The 19,958-nt window shown below is 47.5% G+C and overlaps 1 protein-coding gene across 2 annotated transcripts in view; it reads left to right on the forward strand.

The window, feature by feature from the left end:
- SLC26A7 (solute carrier family 26 member 7) overlaps nucleotides 1–19,958 on the forward strand; it is a 577,439-nt gene that overhangs the window by 541,411 nt on the left and 16,070 nt on the right. For both annotated transcript variants that reach the window (XR_015310095.1, XM_086967017.1), the window contains exons 16-17: nucleotides 9,354–9,408; nucleotides 9,498–9,598. Coding sequence is in view for 1 of the 2 variants with exons in the window: in XM_086967017.1 (XP_086823143.1) it covers nucleotides 9,354–9,408; nucleotides 9,498–9,598 (156 nt within the window). In the remaining variant the exon portion in view is untranslated. The remainder of the gene's footprint in view (nucleotides 1–9,353; nucleotides 9,409–9,497; nucleotides 9,599–19,958) is intronic.

Genomic DNA, 19,958 nt, shown 5'->3' on the forward strand with positions numbered 1-19,958 from the left:
TGAAGGACTCTCAGGTGGGCAGAGATGTGGTTGCGGCGAGCGATGTCCAGGATGAGTCGTGCTGAGGCGTTCTGGAAGCGCTGGAGTCTTTTTTATAGTTTGGCTGTGGTTCCAGCACAGAGGATGTTCCCGTAGTCCAGACCGCTGGTGACGAGGGCCTGGGTGACCGTCTTCCTGGTTTCGGTGGGGATCCATCGGAAGATCTTTCGGAGCATGCGCAGGGTGTTGAAGCAGGATTGCTTGGTCATCGTTAGGGAGGAGTCCAGGATGAAGCCCAGGCTACGTGCATGGTCCGTTGGTTTGGGTGCGCTGCCCAGGGCAGGGGGCCACCAGGAGTCATCCCAGGCGGAGGGAGATGGTCCGAGGAGGAGGACTTCCTTCTTGTCTGAGTTCAGTTTCAGACGGCTGATCTTCATCCATTCTGCGACGTCTTTCATTCCTTCCTGGAGGTTGGCTCTGGCGGTGGCGGGGTCGTTGGTGAGGGAGGGGATCAGTTGGGTGTCGTCGGCGTAGGAGATGATGTTGAGGTTGTGTTGGCGGGCGATGGCTGCAAGGGGGCTGATGTAGATGTTGAAGAGGGTGGGGCTGAGTGAGGATCCTTGCGGGACGCCGCAGATGACTTCGGTGGCCGCGGAACGGAACGGGGGGAGGCAGACTCTCTGGGTTCTTCCGGCGAGGAAGGAGATGTTCCACTCCAGTGCTGCTCCTTGGATTCCGGTGTTGCTGAGGCGCTGTATCAGGGTGTGGTGGCATACAGTGTTGAAGGCTGCTGAGAGGTCTAGGAGGATGAGGGCAGCAGTTTCCCCTTTGTCGAGCAGGGACCTGATGCCGTCGGTGGCTGCGATGAGGGCGGTCTTGGTGCTGTGGTTTGCTCGGAAGCCGGACTATGAGGGGTCTCGGGATCCATTGGTCTCGAGGAAGGCTTAGAGTTGTCTGTTGACGGTCTTCTCGATGACTTTGGCTGGAAAGGGGAGGAGCGAGATGGGGCAGAAGTTCTTCAGGTCTGTGGGGTCCGCAGTGGGTTTCTTCAGGAGGGCGCTCAGCTCGGCATGTTTCCAGCTCTCCGGGAAGGTGGCGGATGCGAAGGAGCTGTTGATGATGTTCCGGAGATGAGGTGCAATGATGGAGTCGGCTTTGTTGAAGATGTGGTGTGGGCAGGGGTCGGTGGGGGAGCCGGAGTGGATGGTGTTCATCATGTGGGTGGTGTCTTCGGTGCTGACAGGGGTCCAGGTGCAGAGGGTGGTGGTGAGGGGTGCTGGTTCGGTGGTTGGGTGTGTGGTCGGTGCTTCGAAGCTGTTGTGTATGTCAGTGATCTTGGTGTGAAAGAACGAGGCGAGTGAGTCGCAGAGGTCTTGCGAGGGTGTGATGTCGTTGTTGCAGGCGCTGGGGTTGGAGAGCTCTTTGACGATGCTGAAGAGTTCCTTGCTATTGTGGGTGTGGTTGTCCAGTCGTTCTTTGAATGTAGTCTTCTTGGTGGTGCGGATCAGCTGGTGGTGTTTGTGGGTGGCGTTTTTGAGGGCTGTCACGTTCTCTGCTGTCTGATCGTGGCGCCAGGCTTTCTCGAGGGTGCGGCAGGTTTTCTTGGAGTTTTTGAGGTCGTTGGTAAACTATGAGGTTTTCCTGCTTCCGGGTCTGCTGGGAGGATTTTTCAATGGTGTGAGTTCGTCGGCGCTGTTGGTGAGCCATTGTGTGAGGTTGCGGGCTGCTTCGTCGGGGTCTGTCGTGTTGGTGGGCGGGTTCTGGCTGAGGGTGGTGGTGAGCTGGTCGGTGGTGATCTTGCTCCTGCTTCTGCGGGGTACCTGTTGCGGGTGGTGGTGGGTCGTGGTTCTCCTGCAGTTGAAGTGGACGCAGCTGTTATCTGTCCAGTGTAGTCCGGTGTAGTGGCTGAACGAGATGTGCTTGCTGGAGGAAAAGACGGGGTCAAGTGTGTGTCCGGCGTAGTGCGTGGGGGTGCTCACCAGTTGCTTGAGTCTGAGGTTGGCGAGGTTGTCCAGCAGGGCAGTGGGGTTGCAGTCCTTGTAGTTCTCCAGGTGGAAGTTGAGGTCCCCCAGGAGGATGTAGTCTGTGGATGTGAGGGCGTGTGGACTGACGAAGTCTGCGATGGCTTCACTGAATTGTGTGCGTGGTCCCGGGGGTCTGTAGATGAGGGTGCCTCTGAGGGTGGTCTTAGGGTCTGTGTGGATCTGGAAGTGAAGGTGTTCGGCGACGGTGAGGGTGTCGTCGGAGTTGGTCGTGATGCAGATGGTGTTTCTGTGGACGTTGGCGATGCCTCCTCCGGTTTGGTTGACGCGGTACCTCCGGGTGATCTTGTAGCCCTCCGGGATGGCTATGGTGATGTCGGGGGCTGAGGAGGCGTTCATCTAGGTTTCCGTGAGGAAGGCGACATCTGGTGATGTTGTGTCGAGGAGGTTCCAGAGTTCGACGGTGTGCCTGTGGATGGAGCGGGTGTTGAGCAGGAAGCACTTGAGGTGGTTGTTGCTGGTGCTCGGCTTGTCGGGTGCGGTGCAGGTCCTGCGGCAGGTGAATTTGCAGGATTGGCATTTGAAGGGTCCGTGGGTGCGTTTCGGGTAGGCTCGGTAGCAGGCGGGGTTCCGGTCGGCGTTGAGTGCGTGGAGGGTGGCAGCGTCGTAAGTTCGTCGGGTGCGCTGGCATTGTCGGGGACGAGGGGTCCTGGCGCTGGGCGTGGTCCAGGCATGGACAGGCGCAGACTGGCTTGCCTTTGGCGCACTATCTGCGCGCCCGCTGCACGTGAACTCTGCGCCTGCGCGTGGGCTGCATATGAGGCAAAGTGGGAGGGAGGAGCAGCTGGGAGGCGGGAGCGGGCGGCCAATGGGGTAACAGAAGGAAAAGGGGTCGGGCCGCGAGGGAGCAGCGGCGGGAGGCGGGAAGCGCGGCGCGGGGGGGGCACACCAGTGGGTACAATCCTAAAGAAATAGGCACAAAACTGAGAATATACAGAGAGATGTACAATAAAAACAATTAAAACTAAAAGACAAAAATGCAACGAAAATGCGGAGAACAACGGAGGAGGTAGAGCGAGCGGCAGCGAGGGGGCACCGAGGTCAGGGACGGACCAGTGGCGCTGGGGCAGAGAACGCGCCTACAGCTGGAGGGCCATGCGGCGTGACGGTGTCCTGGCGTCAGGTCACACTCGCCCACGTCGCACAGGCTCCATATGAGGCCAAGTGGGAGGGAGGAGCAGCTGGGAGGCAGGAGCGGGCGGCCAATGGGGTAACAGAAGGAAAAGGGGGCGGGCCACAAGGGAGCAGCGGCGGGAGGCGGGTAGCGGGGAGCGGGCTGGACACACCAGTGGGTACAATCCTAAAGAAATAGGCACAAAACTGAGAATATACAGAGAGAAAGTACAATAAAAACAATTAAAAACAAAAAGACGAAAATGCGGAGAACAACGGAGGAGGTAGAGCGAGCGGCAGCGAGGGGGGCCCGAGGTCAGGGACGGACCAGTGGCACTGGGGCAGAGAACGCGCCTACAGCTGGAGGGCCGTGTGGCGTGGGGGTGTCCTGGGGTCAGGTTGCCTGGGGTCAGGTATGCCTTTGTTATACTGTAGCACAAGCCATCTGTTAGGTACTTCTATGGAGTCTGCCCATGATGTATTCTTACCTGGCTCTCAAGTGAAATGGAGAAGTGAGTGGGAGGGTGTACCTTCAGAATATCTTGTTTGTATCCAAAAAAAACTAAATTCCATATTGTCTTTACTTGAGAATTCTGTACTGAGCTCTGAACACATATTGGAAATTATATCTGTAATGCTATTTGAAGTGAAAAAGGTAAATAAGCCTGCTAGTACACCTAACTCCACAACTCTTTCCCTGATGGGAGAATGGACAAATGCGAGGCCAGTATCATACGCTCCTCAGGGAGAGTCGAGAGATGCATCTGTACAGGCAGAAACTCCTTTTTTCCTGGTACCCCCAATAGTTTTGAAGAGGAAGAGCTTTGTTTAAGCACACTATTCAATGAGGTCGACCTGAGCCTCACTACGGAGAAGTGTTCCTGTAAAATCTTTCCTCTGTTCAAGAAGGACAGAAAAGGGGGCACCGGGGAAGTTAAGAAAACTAGGGGTCATACCGAGCAAATCGACCAGGTAGGGAGGGTAAGAGGGGAGGGGGAGCCCTTAATCTCCCCCTCCTCCCAGGTTCATCCCCCTTTACTGCCATGGAAGGGAGGACTGAAAGTAGGCAAGAGGGATAGTCCAGCAATAAATTGTAAGGGGGAAAATATGAAGAAGAAATATAACGAAAAGCGTCAAAACTGCATTTTTCCCAGATTCTGGAAGGCCAGAGTAATAATCGTTTAATAATGGAGAAAGAAAATCCCAAGTCCCATTAGCAGAGGTTAACCCAATAGAACCCCCCCCCCAGTTCGTTCATAGAACCAGCAGGTAGATTAGGGGACCCCGGGTTGGTAGTTCCTCCATCTTCCTGGTTGTCGCAGCCCTTACAGCCAACCTAACCCCACTTGATTAATGGAATTGCTGATCTATCGGGAGGGGAGATGTGAATTGAACATAGGGACACCTCATCACAGACTGAGTTGGAGGTCACAGATTCCAGGGTGGATGGTAACTCTGAGTGAGGGCCCCAATTTCCAAGTATTACACAGGCTGGACTGAAAAGAACCCCCTCAGAGACCACATCTACATTAATTAGAGACATCAAAGCATCAACTTCCAATACTGTCTTGCATTTGAATATTCGACCACATGGTGTTACACAAACCGTCAGCTCCATTGATAGGGTCCCTTTATAGATCCCCTTGAGAGACACCCCAAATAAAATTAGTCAGGTAATGACTGGTTTGTCTTCAATTGTGGATTTTACATGGCTATTTGATAATGAATCCACTCCGGTAAACAGAGGACTTATCCTCAGTTTAGCCTCGGAACTGGAAGCATTAAAATTGATAGTAAGTAAGGATATTTTAAATGTGACGATCAATGTACACAATACTACTTCTTATTCTAGGGTCACCTTTGGTTCCCTGATAGTGGCCAATTTGGTTTCGCAGAATTGTGAGCATTTTTTTAAATTAGGGATCGACATAACACCTCTTAGAGAACACGCTGAATACCAAACTGTGGGCTCCAAAACTCATCATTTGAAATCCCCTAGGGCTGTTAACTCAATGGCGCTTGATGGGCTGGGCCCTTACACTAAGTCCTCTGTGGTTAATACCAAAGATATGGTGGTCTCCGTGGACAGGCGGGGACGCTCAATAAATTGGGTGTCTGATGTGGTAGTTGCCCCTCAGTCTCCTGATTTAGAGGATGAATCTGCCCAGTGGAGCTGGATGGCAAGAGCTTTGAATAATACACATCCGGAAGTACTAAGGAATGCTTCGTTGAGGTAGCCTGGGTGGACTACTTCTGTCCTGAAATATGGCCGGTTTGGGACCCAATGGAAATAAACTGAACTCACTGAAAACTATGAATCTTTTAATTATATGCTTACAAGAAATGTGGTCCTGCAAAGAGTTGGAATGCGATGGCTATTTTGTTTATTCTTGCCAGGCTAAATGCGCTGAAAGGGGACACGCTAGTGGGGGGTGTCCATACTGCTGAAAAACTCCATTGATTGGAACCAAAAGATTTTCTGTCACCCTTCAAAGCTTTGTATATGTGTGAAGCCGGCTTGTTTAGGAGATTTTGGCAGGTCATCCTCCTTCCTGGTGCCAAATTTGTACATCCCTCCTGGTAGAAATTTTGATCATTTCTTGAGCGTATTTTTTTCTTTTATTCAAGATACTGCCTTTAGGGAAGAATGCCCCCAAGTGACAATTGTGGGGGACCTAAATGCAAAATTTCAAATTGTGCTTTGTGGATTTATGCTAATTCTGATAAAGAGGAAATCTGGCACATTCCTGAGATTTTACTACCAAATAAAATAAAAACAGACAAACGGGGGTTGCTACTGCTGGATAGCATTAGAAGTTTGGATTTGATTATTCTAAATGGGAGAATACCTGCTGACAAAATAGCACATTTTACTCGTCACTCTCAACACACCCAGAGCCCTTTAGATTACGTGTTTGTCTCCTATCAAATGTTTGGGGCTTGTGATAATTTTTTTGTCATTCCGTCGATATGGAGTGATCATAGTATATTAGGTATGAAAGTGGCTTTTGATTTAGTCAAACTGGATTAGGGGAATTTTTGTTAGGGCATGGCTACTTTTAATAAAGCAAATGGTCGGTCCTTTTGGACGCAAAAAAACTCCCTTAAAGTAGGTTCGATTGTGCCACCAGTTTATGGGGGGATGTTCTGTAGGGTCGTGGCACCTCTCTGGGTTGCTTGTGAAGTGGCTCAGCTGCATAAGGGGCACAGGGTCTCACTCTCCTCACCTCATTGCTGCTGCCTCAGAGCAGGGAAAACTGCCAAGGGGGGGACCTAAGGAACTTCCTCATGTAGTTAGCAGGAGGACGTGGATCTGGCAGCCATGCCAAGGTCAGGCACGTCAGTCAAATTCCCTGTCTGCTGCCGATTTCTATGTTTCGCACGGATGGGTTACTCCCACCACAGTTTGGATCACCTACACAGCTATGGTGCCTCCCCTGCTCAACGGTTGTTGAGAGGCCAGTTGACCACGTTGCAGACAGTCGCCACGCAGGATCGTGCCTCCGACCTCCGGATAGCTCTCCCTTCAACGTGGTTAGCCATACCCTTACTCCTCTGCTACTGGGGGTTGAAAGAGGTTGTAGGCTCTCCTGTTCTGATCATGCAGCAAGAAGAGAGGACACCCGCTGCTCAGTGTCCGCTCCTCGCATCACGGACAGAGGCTGCCATTTTGCGGTGCTCCGCGATCGTGGTCCCGGGCCCCGGCAATATCAGGCATGGCACTCCGCAGTCCGCTCAACATACATGCGAGGGTCCCGGAGAGGGGGTGGGCACCCCTGCTCTTTTCCGGCAGCAGTAAGGGAGCTCACAGTGATCAACAGTCTCTCCTCTTACAGGCAGTGGCGGCCACCATTTTGGATGCTCCCTCGCCTCTCTCCTAGACCCGACCAAGCTCACCGGGGTGTCTGTTCTGCTCTGCAGGGCACCTGTTCCCTCTCCAAGGGACCCGCATCTGGTTAGGAGCCCTTAATCCAGGTTTGAAGATGTTTAGAGGCGCTTAAGCATTTGGGATTGCAACGCAGACCGGGAGCCGAGGTAAAGCACGTCTACCCGGCAATCTTGCCCGGCCACGCCCCCTAAAAAAAAAGATTTATATTTTTATATAAATAACATATACTATATAAATGATTACAAGTTAAAATTGTCACACAATGAATAAAAAAATGACTAAATACTTTAAATAATTAAATAAAATTCACTTCCATTCTTACTACCCAAAAACCCACAAACAACAAAATAATTGAATTAAACCACAATTATAATTTGAACATCTTCCCACTGCATTTTCCTACAAGACAGTCAATCTGCTACTAACATTTCAATCAATAATTAGGTTATATATATTTAAAAAAATACATTAAAAAGCACAAAGTAATCTTAAATAAAACAGTACTCAATCAATTAAACAACACAATTAATAACCAAAAACAATGATTTATAATGCATTTAGCTGCCCAACCTATTCCCTGACAAACCCACAGGCCACTTCAAAATGATAAACTACTAAATAAATGATACAATAATAAAACATATATCACAAAACCCAAATTAAAGTAAAATAAATAAAATGACAACTACTAACATCTACATTTAATATAAAAGCGAGCGAATATATATTAACTTATTGAAAAGAGGAAATTATTTACTAGTATATTAATGTTACCAAAAAGAATACAGGAATGTTCTAAAAAATATTATGTACATAAAAATGGTATACTTACTTATGCTATTGTATTCCACCTTATTTTTGGAGTGACAATATTTTTGACATGATATTCATGTCATACAATATTTTTGGATTGACATGTATGTCATTCACTGCCTCTGCATGACTGAGAGTCTCAAATGAGACATGAAGATTGACGGGCTCAATGGCTGCTGACAGATACAGCAACATGACGAACCATGAATTACCATTATCGTTTATGGATAGAATGAAATCTACTACCTGCTTGATGGAAGTTTCTATACTACAGTGTGGGCAAAACCCTGTCTGTTAGCTTTGGAGGTTGTTGTGTTCCTGAGCTGGTTACCTTCTGTGCTTTCAAGTTTTTTTCTAGGTAAAGGAAGCAGTGCAAATAATCTAGTTCCAGAGCTCATTTAGGTCAAAGTTTGCGTTTTGAGCAATTTACCTAAGAACTGCTGGTACTCTCCCATTAAATAATAGAAGTCTAACAAAACATACTGGTAGTACTCACTTAATGTAAAGCAGCACACTATTGCGAAGTGCTGATTCTGAGCTATTAAAGCATATACCCCTGATAAGAAGTGCTGCTACGCTCCAAATGCATACAGCCTAGTTGACAGACGCCTAAACCTCACTTGAAAATAAAAAAATACCAGTATTGAGACCCTGACAGTACCTGCCAAATAAACACTTTATTGCCAGAGGCTGCTTTTCAGCTGTGACACCAGAAGCTGGTGTGCAATTTAACAAACAAGGAGTGTGAAGCACAAACCTGTCCCTTTAATTGAGAGTCCAAATTATAATATGACTGAGACTCTACTTGGATTAAGCTTTGACATAAGAATGATGTTAAGAAACATGTATAGCAACATTCCTAATATAAAGCCTTTATCCAGACCTTTGGGGTCATTCTGTTGAACGTCTTGCTTTTGTTTCCAATGCATTCTTAGGTACAGTGAGCCTTAGGAACTAGTAAAAATGTAGAACATCATAATTTTTACCTATTGTATGTGAAGGTTGTTTGACAAAATGTACACATTTTCCATAAGTGTGCGTGTGTAGAAAAACCACTCTTCTGGTGGTCACACTTCCTCAGAATAAATGATGGTGTTCATACCTAGCCACTTTCAAAGTTCGCAAGCTGCCACTGGGTATAGATAGTAGTTATTATTTTCTTTCCTTCCACTACTTCTTCTTCATTATCTTATTACTTTTATTAAAAGTAGTAATCATCGCCCTAGTATTATACTAGGTATGGGTTGAGGGGGAAGGATCATCAGTAAGATTACTCAGGATTGGGCGTTAAATGTATATTCAGTGGCTGAAGATGGATTTAACCAAATGGGCTGGGATTACTGCAAGTTTGGTTTTATGTTTGAGTTAACTTTCAATGTAACACAAATACCGCTTGTCTAAATAAAATGTTTCAAAATGCATGTAATCTAAGTTGCCCTGATTTAGAATGCCCTTATAATTGTGCACTAGTTTAAAAAGCTCCATCATATATTTAATAAAGATATTTATTTATTCAGATTTACACAGATTTCACAAACAGAGGTGTGACTGTACTACTTGTAGGATGTAAAGGTAAGTGCATTTCAGATGGAAAATGTTTCTGATTGGCCTAGTATTTTCAAAGTTGAATGCTTTGATCATATCTTATTTGTGTTTTATAGCATCCCAAATTAAAGCAATGCATTACACTGGCTTAGAATCGGAACAAAATATTTTCTTCAACTCGGTATCCACTGCTGTTGCTGCATTACACTTATACAAAGTAAGTTGCTTTTGAAGGTAAAGGGAATATTTTTTTAATAAATATGTGGAACCAAATCACAGTGTTATCCTTTAACTTAAAATATTTTCGAATTATATAAACGTCTCCGACATAGCTCTATAAATTTACAACAATTGTTGATTTTCTGGAATACCTTTGTCCTCTCAGTGTAAAGGTAGCATGTATCCCAGTTTGGTCACGAAGAGAAGTGTGCACCTGTGTTTGGATTCCAAGATTCATGAAAAACATTGCACACAGAGGTTTTCCCACAAATAGTTTGCCAGATACAACCTGGTAAATCTTGGCAGAATGAGGAATATCACTTTAATCTCTGCTCTAATAAATTATCCAATCACTAAGGAATTATACAAAATACCTTTTTAAGATGGGTGACCAACACTATTGCTTTTGCCAGTTATTGCAATTTAATTGTATGAGCATCAGCAACATCAAGTGACAAATAGCATGAATAAGCTTTGTGGTTGCAATTTAAGAAGCATTGGAGCAATGAGACAGATTGGCTTTGCCTAAGCTTGTTCTATGTTTCTTGCAGATCTGGGTAAATCATTCATTATTAAAAAAGGAATGTTGCTGTGAAGAGGTACACAAAGGTTGCCCGATATCTAAAAACATAGGCTACTCATCAACTTTGAATCACTGAATCAAGGTGTTAGGTGACAATGACAAATGGCAAGAACAATTCTTTCAAGAACACATGAATTAATCAATACACATCTTCTCATTAATGGCTTCATAGCATTAGCCTGTGTACCCTATTACTGTGCCTGCCTTACACAATGCTGGCTCCACCCCCTGGGGAGCGGCTGATGTCTATGCCCTGCACACTGAAAAAAAAGAAGGAGTCCTGTAAACAAAGTGCTCCAGGACTGTACTTGCCTTCCACAATGCTGGCTCCACCTGCTGTCCAGCGTCTGATGTGCCTGCCCTGCACTGTGAAAGGAAAGGAGAAGTCTGGTAAACAGAGTGCTTCAGAACTGGTTTGGACTGGGCAAAGGCCCCTCTCCCCTCAGAGAACAAAGGTTTTTGGGGTATAAATATTGGGACCCTGATCCCATGAAATTAGATCACTTTGGACTACAATAAGAAACGTTTACTGAGGAGAGGAACCTGAAGAAACTGAGGGGAGACTATTCCCAAGCTGAAGTGCTGCTTGGGGGATTGGCTTGCAGTAGCTGCCTTACTGCCAAAGGAAGGAGAAAGGAATTGTGTCTACTTTGTTTCGACTTGTGAAGGATCTCCTAGTGCTTGGAAAAGAGCTTGCCTCCTGCTGAAGTCTCAGGGACAGCAGACTTCACCCCCCAGCTCCTCAGAGTTCTTAGGAGGTGCCTGCTGCTGTTTTGGGCCATCTGAGGAACTGCGTGTCGCAAGGAGCTGGAAGTGCGACTCAGAGAGACGAATCATGTTGCGGTCGCTGTGCCTGCAGTCGCAACTCTGAAGGAGGATGTCGCCACTGGAACTGTCACACTGCACCGCATCGGAGAAGAATCTCACAACGAGGTCGGAGCGTGTCGCCATCGCTGTACCTGCCGTTGCAACTCCGAAGGAGGGTGTCACAGCTGGAACTGTTGCATTGCACCGCATCGACCAAGAACTGCTCACATACCCAAGAAGTGCGCCGCAGTCGGAGTGCTGCCGTCGCATCTTGGATGTCGTCGCTGTAGTTGTCACATCGAGAGGAAGCTTCACGCATCGTGGGAGAAGAGCGTCGCCGCTGGAGCTGTTGTCGTCGCATCATAAGGGTGTCGCCGCTGCAGTCCACGCATCGAACCGAGAACTTCTTGCATCCCCAAGAGGCGTGCCGCATCTGAAAGATCAAAGCAATACAAAAGAGGATGATGGACGGAGCGTTTGAGCAAATCAAACACTCACCCCCAGTCAATTGATCTGGGTTTAATCCATCACCATTCTTTAGCTCACTCAGCCACCCCAGTTCAGACATGGCCATATGCAAATCAGTCTGATCCTGTGCCTCATGGGAACAGTCCAGCCCGAACTGCCAAGCAATGTCTTCCCTGGACTGAAAACCAGCATCCTGGGACCGGTTTTGGATTCATAATCCTCATCAGCCAGGCTTTCTTGAATCGAGTGACCAAGTGAGCAAGGCTCTCACGACTGAGCATACCCTGCCAACTTAGGGCGAACAAAGCAATACAAAAGGGGATGATGGACGGAGCGTTTGAGCAAATCAAACACTCACCCCCAGTCAACTGATCTGGGTTTAATCCATCACCATTCTTTAGCTCACTCAGCCACCCCAGTTCAGACATCTGGAAGATCTGCACGTCTTTATTTCTTTGTATCTGAACTTTGCCGCATTTGCCATCGCTGCAACATTACTTGTCGTGGAAGCGAAATGCAACTTAAGGTACATTGACGCAGAGTGTCACATCTAAGAACTGAACTGAACTAAGCTTAATTCTACCATCTTAAAGTAATCATAGTGTGTATTTTTTTCGTTTATGGTCTTGTGGTAACTCTATTTAAAGACTACTTAGTTTTGATATAAAACCTGTGTGATGTCCATTTGTAGTGTTGTCACTGGGTTACTGTATGTGGTCACAACTGCTTAACTTACAACGCCTCTGAAGTAAAGCACTTCTGCTCCTGCCAAGCTTCTAAGGGGGTGAGCAGGGGTTATTTTGGGAGTGTAATCCCCTTATCCTGACTAGAGGAGAGGCTCCCTATTTGTCACAAGTACCTACCTGTGCCAACTAGAGACCCCCAAATCTAACATTGGTAGTAAGTGGTGAGGATCCTGGATTTGCATTTGTGACTCATGTACAGTGACTGGTAAACACTACTTAGTGAGTGCAGACCGTAACAATACAACATACTTTTTGGTAGATTCCTTTTTGGATTTTTGTTCTATTTTTGAAAGATGCCCGATTCAGTTGTAGTGGAGAGAGCAGAATCCGTAGCCTCCCTTGATTGTGAATGGGAAGAAGAGAAGCTAGAAAGCTACAAAGTAAAGCACCTGAAGTATTTTTGCAAGAAATTCAAGGTTTCCACTGTTGGGTGCACCAAGAAAGAAGAATTCTACAAGGTGCTGAGGGCCTGGGTAGAAGCAAAAAAAAAAACTAAAATTGCGGAGGGGGATGACCTGGCACTTGTGCAACAGGAAGGGCCATTGGGCCCAGGAGGAAGGAAGGCACCTTCTCCGGCAGGTAGCATTGGTTCTAACAAGAGTCTGTCTCCAGAGGAGTTGGGGGACAGAGAGAGATCAAGAAGGCATGAAATGGAGATGACCAAGTTCAAGGTGAATAGGCAACTGGAATTCGAAAATAGAAGATTAGATCTTGAGGAAAAGAAAATGCAGTTTGAGCATGAAAACGTTTTGAGGTAGTTGGAGTTTAAAACCAAAAGTTTAGAAGTTACTCCTTCTGGTGGCAGCATACCGTCAGTACATACAGAAAGTAGAGAGTATATTCTCAAGGATGTTGTGAAGGAGTTTTACACAAATTATGATATTGGTCAGTGGTTCAGAGCGTATGAGGTGGCCATGTCTTCCCACTGGGTCCCTGAGAGAGATTGGGGAGCGGGGTTGTGGGGAAGGTTCCTTAGTGAGGGGCGGGAGACATTGTTAGACCTGCCTTCTGAAGTCCACAATTCATATAGCCACATGAAAGATGCATTGATGTCTAGATACGGTTTGACACCTGAGCTCTATAGGCAGATGTTCAAGAAATGCAAAAAGTTAGAAAACAGTGCTTGGGTTGAATTTGTCACTCTATTTTGCAGAGCATTGGATGGTTGGGTAAAGGGCAGCAAGGTTAATGATTTTCAAGGTCTCTTTGATTTGATTGCATGGGAGCACTTGTCTGATAATTGTTTTCCAGAGCTGCGCCAGCATCTGATAGATAGCAATCTGACTAACCCTAGGAAGCTTGATGAGGAGGCCGACCGCTGGGTGAGCACCTGGGTTCACAAGTGTCATGTGGGAGACTCAGCCAAAGGTGGGCAGGGTCCCCAGCAGAAGAGTGGGGGGACAAGGGTAAACAGAAGGAGTTCTGCAAAGGGCCCCAAAGTAGTCCCCAAGGGAACACTGTGAAAGGTTCCCAGTCTCACCCTGAGAGAAAGCAAGGGGCCCGGCTGGTACTCCTGTTCCCCAGGGGCCCCTGAAGTGTTACAAGTGTGGCGACCTGGGCCATAAAGCGAATGATACCAGGTGCCGCCTGTTTGGTAAACCAGCACCCACTGGTGCTCCCCCCGGCAGATGGCTAGTGTAGCCTTGGGGGAGGAGATTGATGTCCAAGGTGGGTGGGGTCCTGTACAGATGACCTTAGTCTCTTTAGGAGACAGTGAGATGGTCTTAGAGGCTCAGCTGCCAAGTAACACTAAGAAATATGAGCAGCGAGTGACCGTCAATGGCCAAAAGGTGGAGGCTCTTAGAGATATAGGAGCCAGTGTGACAGCTGTCAAGTGTCACCTGGTGTCTCAAGAGCAGATTGTCCCTCATGCATTTTGCTGAGTTGCTAATGCCGACAGCACAGAGAGTCATTGTTCAATGGCTCAGGTTCCCTTTGAGTGGGGGGTTCTCTGGTACTCTTCAGGTAGCTGTGAGGCCCCCCATGCCTGTTCACTGTATGTTGGGAAATGATTTGGAGAGCTCCCCTTGGGAAAAGGTAGAGAAAACAACTCACTTGAAGATGGTTGGACTACCTGACTGGGCGTGCATGACCACCCAGTCAATGTCAGCCAGTAGGGGTTCTCAAGAGGACCTGGAGCCTGAGAGGGAGGCCCAGGACCCTACTGAAGAGAGAAGTGGCGAGGGGTGTGGGAAACCGGCTCCCAAAGTTCCCACGGCCCAGGAGGAGGTAGACCCTGAGTGGGATGCCCTGGAGGCTACCGGGGAGCAAGTAGCTGAACTGGGGGACCTGCCTGAGCTGAGCCATTGGCAGCAAGAAGGAGACCCCTCCAGGGAAAACTTCTGCAAAGAGCAGAGAGAGTGCCCTTCTCTTGTGGGCTTGCGTCAATAGGCTGCAAGCCAGGCAGCAGGTGATCAGTCAGGGTCACACTTGATTTACTGGGAGAATGGTCTCCTGTATACTGAGCTTAAGGTTGCCGAACCTGATTCAGCCCGTGTGCTGGTGGTAACCCAGACGTTCAGAGCCTTCCTTATGGGGCTGGCTCATGATGTGCCATTAGCAGGACATTTGGGGCAGGACAAGACCTTTTAAAGGCTTGTCACCCACTTTCATTGGCCCCAAATGCGCAAGAGTTCGGATACTCATTGCAGGACTTGTCAAACTTGCCAGGCAAGTGGAAAGAGTGGGAGGAAGCACAAGGTTCCTCTCCAGCCATTCCCTGTGGTCAGTACCCCCTTTGAACGGGTGGGGATTGACATTGTGGGGTCACTGGACCCTAAGACTGCCATGGGCAACAAGTTTATCCTGGTATTGGTGGACCATGCCACCCGGTACCCGGAAGCCATACCTCTAAGGACAGTGACGGCACCCATGGTGGGACGAGCACTGATGGGAATTTTTTCCCGAGTGAGATTTCCTCGCGAGGTAGTGTCTGACTCGGAGACCAACTTAATTTTCAAGTATATGAAGTCCCAGTGGCAGGAGTGTGGTGTCATCTACAAGTTCATCACTCCTTACCACCCCCAAGTAAATGGGCTGGCTGAAAGGTTCAACCGGACCCTGAAAGGCATGATTATGGTTCTTGAGAAACCCATGAGGCGTAAGTGGGACGTCCTCTTACTAATGCCTGTTGTTTGCATACCGGGAGGTGCCACAGAAATTGCTAGGGTTCAGTCCTTTTGAGATTCTCTATGGACACCCAGTCAGAGGACCTCTGAGTTTGGTTAAAGAAGGCTTGGAGCAATCTCCCAGGAAACCTCCCCAGGATGTATATAGCTACATGCTGGCCTTCAGAAACCAGACTAGGCGTTTCAGGCAACTCACTGAGGCGAATCTGGAAGCCAGCCAGGAGGAGATGAAGTGCTGGTATGACCAGAATGCCAATCTGGTAGAGCTTCAACCTGACCTGAAAGTATGGGTCATGGCCCCAGTAGAGCCCTGCGAGCTCCAAGATAACTGGACCAAACCATTTGACATTGTGGAGCGCAAGAGTCCAGTTACCTACTAGTTGGACTTGCAGTCTCCTTGGAACCCCTTGAGAGTCCAACATGTCAACCGCCTTAAGCCCCACTTGGAGAGATCTGAAGTGGGCATGCTCTTGGCAACAGATGCTGGGATGGAGGAGGAGACTGAGCTTCTTCCTGACCTCCTGTCAGCCTCAGAGCAAGATGGGTCAGTGGATGGTGTTAACCTCTCTTCCACCCTACCCGTTAGCAACAGAATGACTGCCACCAGTTGCTGGGACAGTTTTCTGATCTGTTCTCCCTGGTTCCTGGTGTCACAGATTGGTGCGTCCATGATGTGGACACAGGAGACAGCTTACCTATGAAGCACAAGTCTTACAGGGTAACTGACAGGGTAAGAAATTGCACTAAAGAGGTGGTCTCAAAGATGCATGCACTTGGGGTGATTGAGTCATCTAACAGTCTTTGGGCCAGCCCAGTGATCTTGGTCCCGAAGGCTGCAGCGCCAGGTGCCACACCCGTAGTCCGGTTCTGTGTGGACTACAGAGGGCTCAATTCAGTCACGAAGACTGACGCGCACCCCATCCCCAGAGTTGATGAGCTCATAGATTGGCTAGAGGCTGCACGGTACCTCAGCACGTTTGACTTCTGGGTACTGGCAGATCGCCTTGACTGATGGGGCAAAGGAGAGGTCAGAATTCTCCACACCAGATGGGCATTTCCAGTTCCGTGTTATGCCCTTTGGAATGAAGAATGCCCTGGCGACCTTTCAGAGGTTGGTCAATCAGGTGTTGGTTGGACTGGATGAGTTCAGTGCCGCCTATCTGGATGACATTGCAGTGTTCAGTGCCAGTTGGGAGGAACATCTGCGCCACCTCTGGGAAGTGTTGATGGCGCTGCGGAGAGCAGGCCTCATGATCAAGGCAAGTAAGTGCCAGATAGGGCAAGGACACCAAGTTGGGAGCGGATAGGTGGTGCCCCTACACCCCAAGATTGAAACCATCCTGGCTTTGGAGCCACCCAAAACCCAGACAAAGGTGAGATCCTTCTTAGGTCTCATAGGGTATTACAGGAGGTTTGTCAAGCGGTATGGCAACACTGTTGCACCTTTGACAGAGCTGACTTCCAGGAAGCAGCCCAAGAAGGTGATCTGGACTGACACCTGTCAGAAAGCTTTTGATGCCCTGAAAGCTGACATGTGCACGGCACCCGTGCTCCTGGCACCCAACTTCTTAAGAGAGTTTATCATCCAAACAGACGCTTCAGAGCATGGTGTTGGGGCTGTTCTGTCACAGATAAATGAGGAGGGCCCAGATCAACCTGTAGCCGTTATCAGTGGAAGGTTACTTCCACAGGAAAAGAGGCGGAGTGCTATTGGGCGTGAGGCATTTGCTGTGGTCTGGGCACTGAAGAAGCTGAGACCATACCGGTTTGGGACTCACTTCCGGGTTCAGACAGACCACAGGCCCCTCAGATGGTAGATGCAGATGAGGGGTGATAATCCAAAGCTGTTGAGGTGGTCTGTTTCCCTACAGGGTATAGACTTTACGGTGGAACACCGCCTGGTACAGAACACGCCAACGCTGATGGTCTGTCCAGATTTTTCCGCCTTAGTGAAAAGAACTCCAAGGAGTTAGGGTAGTTCTCCCCACTTTCAGCTGGAGGGGACACGTGTTAGACATGGCACCATTGGCGTGGGTCTCCCTTCCATTTTTACAGTTGCCTCATGTATTTTTTCTGGTATTAGATGCTTTGGGCACTGTGCCACTGCCATCCAGTGCCACAGTGCAAGTCCTCCCTACTGTAAATTGATGTATTAATCAGTGGTTCCATGTTTGGCTATTTGGTTTACTTGTCAGACTCTTGTCTAGTGCACTGAGTGTGCCCAGGGCATGTACATCCAAATACTGCTGGTGGACTTGCAGCACTGGTTGTGCCACCCACATAAGCAGCCTTGTAAAATGTGTCTAAGGTCTGCCATTGCAGAGCCTGCGTGCAGTCTGGTAATGTCATGCTGACTGGACAAGTGCACCCACTTCCCAGTCCCTAAACTTTCCCTTTTCTTCATATCAGTCACCCCTATGGTAGGCCCAATGGCAGGGTGCATTGTAAGTATAAGGTAGGACAAGCCCCAGTGTGTGTGGCATGTCCTAATAGTGAATTACAGCCATTTTCATTTTTCACTATTGCAAGGCTATTTGTTCTCCATAGGCCAGAATGGGCTGTTAGTTATTACAGTTTATAATCCTAACTGTCTCAGAGAACATTGTAGTAATTCTAGTTTAGCATGCCTGAACTCAGAATAATAAAATACATCTTTTAGTGAAGTTGGTTTTAATATTCTGTGTTTGCAAATACCACTTTTAGAAAGTAGGTATTTGCTAGTCTAGCCATTAAAACATGCCTCTGCTAGGTTGTGTATTCCTATGTCTGTTTTTGTGATTGACAGGGCTGGGGAATTCCAGGAGACAGGCTGAGTCACCCAGTGGTGAATAGAGAGATCTGCATCTAGAGGGGAGGGAGGAGTTGCACCTGAACCATGAATAGGACTGTGCCTGCCTTCCACAATGCTGGCTCCACCCCTGGGGAGCGGCTGATGTTTCTGCCCTGCACACTGAAAGAAGAGAATGAGTCCTGTAAACAAAGTGCACCAGGACTGTACTTGCCTTCCACAATGCCGGCTCTACCTCCGGTGGGGCGTCTGATGTGCCTGCCCTGCACCGTGGAAGGAAAGGAGAAGTCTGGTAAACAGAGACCCCCAAATCTAACAGCGAGGAACATGTAACAAGCAGGAAATACCTACGCAGCGGGATGTGCATTAGAGTGCTTAACCTCAGAAGTGTGGAAACAATGGAGAACTTGCATCGCACTTAGTTTCATCTGCATTTGTAGAACACAGGTGTCTTGTGTTTTTTGAAAGGGTGTTCTGATGTGACGTGAACTTTACTCAATGGAAATTTATGAGGGGTATGGTGCACACTTGCTCACAATAAGGAAAAGGGAAAAGTTAACAGGATAACACAGGCAGCCACAATATGTTCTCAGTACTGACCAGTGGGACATAGTTTTGAGTGGAAGGTTAATTAATTATTTAAGTTTCTTGTATTGCCTTCTTGTGTTGACTTAATATTTTAGGTTCTTATATTAGTTTGTTAATTTAGCCTCAGTGACAGGAATGAGTTAACCTCTGCAGTTTTTGTCAGAATGTTGTGAACGGTTGTTGCCCTGTAAAAAAATGGAAACGTCTCTTTGACTCTTATCTGAAGGTGATGGGTGGGGGAGTTCTCTCTGGCCAGGAAACATGGAGTCCAACTTCACAATATGGATGTTGAGGGTCACAATATATATGAGAGCCTTGATCCTATGGAGATGTTTAACAGTGAAGAAAAACCTGAAAATGTCTATGAAGTGTCAGGGCTTATGTTGCAAACACACTTTCAGCCACATATAAATTTTGTTAGGTAACAACACAAGTTTCCGTCATGAGGGTGCAGTCCAAGAAAAAGAGTGTGGCAGCATTGAAGACTCTGGATCAAACTTTGCTGAACTGACAGAAACTGACAGATTCCTTCATTCAAGACCAACCTGTGCAGTGCACTAATGAGATATAGCTAGCAAAAAATCCTTTCTTAAAGGAGGCCATTAACATTGTTGAAAGTGTGGAACTTCCTGGTGGGTTAAAGAAATACGCAGCACACCAAATGCTAAAAATGTTACAACTCCCAGTGCTTCGGTGGTAATCAAGTACAATCGCCAGTGTAGTGAGTCTGATATCTATGCTGGAGCAGTACAAAAAAATAACAGCTAATACTGAAAAGCCTAAACCTAACTCTGGGAAAACTAAGGGCCCAAAATTTAAATGTTACAAGTGTGGTAGCCCAAACCACTTGTAAAATTATCTGAATTGATATGCCCGTAATGCCAACTTAAGGAGTTTCAGAAAAAATTGGTGTTTCCCTCATGTTTGCAAAGGGGTTTGTAAAGTGAACAGTATTGCGTTTGACCCTGAGATGCACCATCATACAATTCTACATATAGTGGATTCTGTTTGTATAATAGGGTGATATTAATATTAGTGACAACATCGTGCTAGTCTTAGCAGACTCTGGGTCACCTTTCACATTAGTGGATGATAAAAATTCGGTAAATATTTTCGGAAAAGAGACCATCATCTTGAGCTCACCAGACATAAATCCCATATTCTATGAGGGACAGAAATCCAATCTCCTGGGTTACACTGACCATAAAATTTAAAATCAGAGAAACGATTGGTATGGTGTACGTGGCAAA

This window comes from Lissotriton vulgaris, chromosome 4_1 (assembly GCF_964263255.1).
Source record: "Lissotriton vulgaris chromosome 4_1, aLisVul1.2, whole genome shotgun sequence".
Lineage (NCBI taxonomy): Eukaryota > Metazoa > Chordata > Amphibia > Caudata > Salamandridae > Lissotriton > Lissotriton vulgaris.